Source organism: Propithecus coquereli, unplaced genomic scaffold, assembly GCF_000956105.1.
Source record: "Propithecus coquereli isolate 6110/MARCELLA unplaced genomic scaffold, Pcoq_1.0 Scaffold26, whole genome shotgun sequence".
Lineage (NCBI taxonomy): Eukaryota > Metazoa > Chordata > Mammalia > Primates > Indriidae > Propithecus > Propithecus coquereli.
The window spans coordinates 4,531,716-4,535,758 of record NW_012148174.1 but is presented as its reverse complement, the minus strand read 5'-3'; the positions used below and the strand labels follow the sequence as shown (position 1 = coordinate 4,535,758).

The window sequence follows — 4,043 nt, the reverse complement described above, 5'->3', positions numbered from 1 at the left end:
AGGCAGTATGCAGGGATCTTTGCCAGGCATAATCCTTTTAACTACTTTAACAAATTCTACATTGTAAGTATTATTTATCGTTGACATTTCAGGGGATAAAATTGGGGTTTAGAGAGAAGTAACTTGGCCAATATTACATAGTTAGAAAGCAGTGGAGTTGGTTCTGCAGCAGAAAAAGATAGGTGTCTGCCAGAGAGATTTAAGAAAACATTTTTGTGCTAAGTAAGAACTAGAAATAGATGTTTTCTAAGTCCCAGAAAGGTTCATGGTAGAAACAGTTTTTTCCTAAATGTTTGAATGAAGACAGGCAAGAGAAAACACTGCATAATTGAATTTTTAGCTCTCTATATTTTTTGTCTGTCTCTTCCACAATATCTACAGAAAAATAGATTCACTGTAAATTGCAACTTAGTCAGTCTGGTCACTTTGGACAGTATGATAAGAATACTTACAATTTAAAAATAAATATGTTTTCAGAGATTTTTTTATTTTTTCTTTTAATCAAGGATTCTTACAATACCAACCTCTTGTGAGACAGATTTTACCTGAAATTGCACACGCATTAATAATGAAGGGATGCACAACTGTTTGCTCTATCTTTCCCTATTTTTGCATGTCATTTGCTTTCCTAAAATGAAAGCAAAACACATTTGCTTCTCTGGGTATGCTCATCACCTTCAAAGCTGTAACCATTTCTTTGCAGTGATCACTTTGTTTAGGTGTTAAATCAAACAATGGAAACTTTGGGTTTAGCCCCAGTGAGATTTTCACATTGGAAAGAATCTCATGAGGAATTCTTTAAGGTCACTGCCAAATTACAAGATGTAATTTGAAAAGTAAGTGGAGCAAAATTATATTGTGCTGCTATCTTAATGCCTTTCCCTATTTGGTCACCCTCAACATCCCTTATTATTCTAGTTTTTTCCCCACCATAATGACCTCTCTTTCTGACTTTTCAGCAAGAACAAGTGAGTAACCAAGTATAGTTCAAGAGAGAGATTTCACTTTCTTGCTTCACCCTTCCCCATTTTGCCTCTCCCTGGGTTCCACTCTGCCCTGGCTTCCTGGTTTTAAGTTCTGGATGATACCTGGCAAAAGCAGAGAGACCATTGTAATTTCACCTTGAATTCCAGATTTCTTTTGCTTCTCAGTCTCAGGAGAAGTGTCAGCAATTTAGTCATGTTGTTTATTTCATGTCGAACCGTCCCATTTGGAAAGCCAGCATTTCTTACCATTGTACAGCAACCCTGTTTATGAGAATAAGACAAGGCTTCCTGTTCAGAAACATGCTCCTTTGATGGGAGTCAATGAAACTGAGCCGGCATATTCCAAAACATTCATTCTTGAACTGGCATTTCACTTCTGGAAACTTAATTCATCATTATAAATAAGAGTAAATGTGTTTTATAAAAGAAACACTTTTGAGGTTGCTGGTGGCTCAGCTTTTCTCTATTGTTTTTTAAAATATGTATACAAAAAGATAAAAAGGAAACTGGTTTGCATGTTTCCCGTATTAACACTGTCTAGAATAATTTACAATAAAAATCAGTAGTATTCTAGTAGATGAATGCAAATTAGACCTTTTAAATCAAAAACAAAATTAATCATTGACTTGTAATTACTGAGTAATATTAATATTCATACATTAGGTAGCATTAGGTTGCATTGTTAGTTCAGTGATACGGCAGAAAAGGGCCTTGACAGTCTGTTTTCTCCCCTTTTCACTGTTTTAAAATACTAATGATTATGAGACCGGCCTCTCATTCAGTCAGTGAAAGGTCAGACTATTGCTCTATGGCATGGGCAGCCCAGTGTTTTCATTTATTTGTTGTTCTATTCCTGTGTTCTTGTTTATGTTCATTTCATTTTTGTTTTCAGTTGACATGTGGTCGGTAGGGTGCATCATGGGAGAAATGATAAAAGGTGCAGTGCTGTTTCCTGGCACTGATCGTATCCTTCTTAGCAGCCAGTGGTATCTACGGGTGTCATTCTCAGTTAATTCCCTTTGTCTCAAATGCAATACTGCTGATGGTACACATGCACTGCCCTTAGAGGGTTTCTGTGAGACTCCAATGTCAAGTAGTTACAAGTTGGCATTATAGTAGAGTAACTTTTTCTCCTAGCAAGTCTTTATGTGAATAACATAGTATCAAATAAGAGAAATTCAACATGATATCAAAAAAGTCATCCTTAATTCAGTCCTATCAAACTAGTAACATTGATATACTCTTTATTGCTTTTTAATTGTAGATGTTTCAAAATTAAGATGTATTCATAGCTAGATAATAAGTAACAAAGTCTTTCAGTTTTAACACTGAAGATTGATACTTTTATATCATAACAAATATTCAATTGGCATGGAAATTTTTAGTCAGATTCATATTTACCCACATATACAATTGGGTTATTTTAACATATATTCAGAAAGCATGCATATGAGTTTCATTTTAAAGTTGATCACCCTCTTCTAAAATTCTTTTCTTATTCACTTTGTTTACAGGAATAATATCTCCAATTTCTTCTCTTATTTTCTCCATATTATTAACAAGTATAACAATTAAAACCTCATTAATTGATAATGAGTATATAAAATATCTGAAGAAATACATTTAAATCACTTGTATAAGTAAACAAATAATTGACAAGTAAATATTCCAGAGGCTCTGCAGTATTAAATAGATATGGATAGTATGTGATTAGTATATGGAAGTGTAATGGGTCCCATCATAAGAATCAAAAATAACTGACTCCCTTAAGTTAAATATCCCTCTATACTTAGTCACTTATGCAAATGTTATGTCTTTATCCTACTAAAGAAAAAAATTCTTGCTTAAAAGATATAATTGAAAAATAAAATTGAGCCTATAATAATGAGGTTTTAATGTCTAATTAGAGCAAATCAAGTTGCTAATATAGAGTATCTATATCATATTATGATTAGCCATTGGCCTTGTTTCTAATACCTATTTTACAATTCTTACCATGTCTATAATACAATGTGCAAACTTGAGGTTTTATATATATATAAATGGAAATGACTGAATTAGGCACTTAATTTTTGTTGAATGAAAGAACTTAAAATGTTTCATTCAGGCAAAGATAAAGCTACTGTTTTTACTACTGACTAGTCATGCTAAAACCTATTTTCTAGTCATATATATGAGACACTTTTAAAAACAATTCTTTCTGTCTATGTTATCATTTTGGCTTCTACATATGCATGTTATTAAATGACATCTATAATTTACCACATTAATGTTAGTGCTATTTGAAAGTATGTTGGCTTGATAAAAACTAAATTATTTCATATTTCTAATAAAACAGGGTTTTTAAATTCTCGATGAATTATAAACCCATGTTTTGCCTTTGGGCATGAATGTGAAATAGTCCTTAAGTTTTCGCTAATTTTAGAGAATTTGATAAGAATAGACTTAATTTGTTAATGTTACACTCTTTGCTTTCCAGAAGTTCATTGCAGTTGAATAATTGATGACTGAAATGAATATTTGCCTCCTGTAAATTAAAATGATTCTTTTACGTTACTATTCATACATTTTGTATTAAAGAAAATTAAAACATATTCCTACAACTGAATTATTAAATACGGTTTAACATTTCTTAGAGTTGTTTTCTGGGAGAAGTTGCTCTGGTATCATTTTTAACTTGGATATAAAAATCTCTTGAATGTAATGCTTTAGGCTCCTGGTAATGTTACAGGGTCACGTTAGATGCCTTCGACATTTTGATATTGAGTTCTTTCTGGAGCTCTAGTATAGGGACACATTTGCAAATTTCTTGGAGGGTAAAGAGAAATCATTTTCTAAAGTGTGTCTTCTGAGGGTGGCCTGTGGTCTTTTAATGATTTCAAACATGTTGGTTAAAGTTTTAAATAAGTCTTTTTAAAGGAAACAAATTATGAGCACTGAATATCACTGTTAATCTCTTAAAATGCAACATAGATTATTTATTTTAAAAAGTTCTCTGTTATTAGAAGTGACTTACCTGAAGAGAAAAGAAAGTTATCTATTAGTCAAATAGAGACT

General features: G+C 32.2%; 1 protein-coding gene across 6 annotated transcripts in view; it reads left to right on the top strand.

The window, feature by feature from the left end:
• MAPK10 (mitogen-activated protein kinase 10) overlaps positions 1–4,043 on the top strand; it is a 213,978-nt gene that overhangs the window by 166,241 nt on the left and 43,694 nt on the right. The window contains exon 7 of one of the 6 annotated variants that reach the window (XM_012647218.1): positions 1,879–1,950. The exons of the other annotated variants lie outside the window; for them this stretch is intronic. Coding sequence (XP_012502672.1) covers positions 1,879–1,950 — 72 coding nt within the window. The remainder of the gene's footprint in view (positions 1–1,878; positions 1,951–4,043) is intronic. 6 annotated transcript variants of the gene reach the window in all.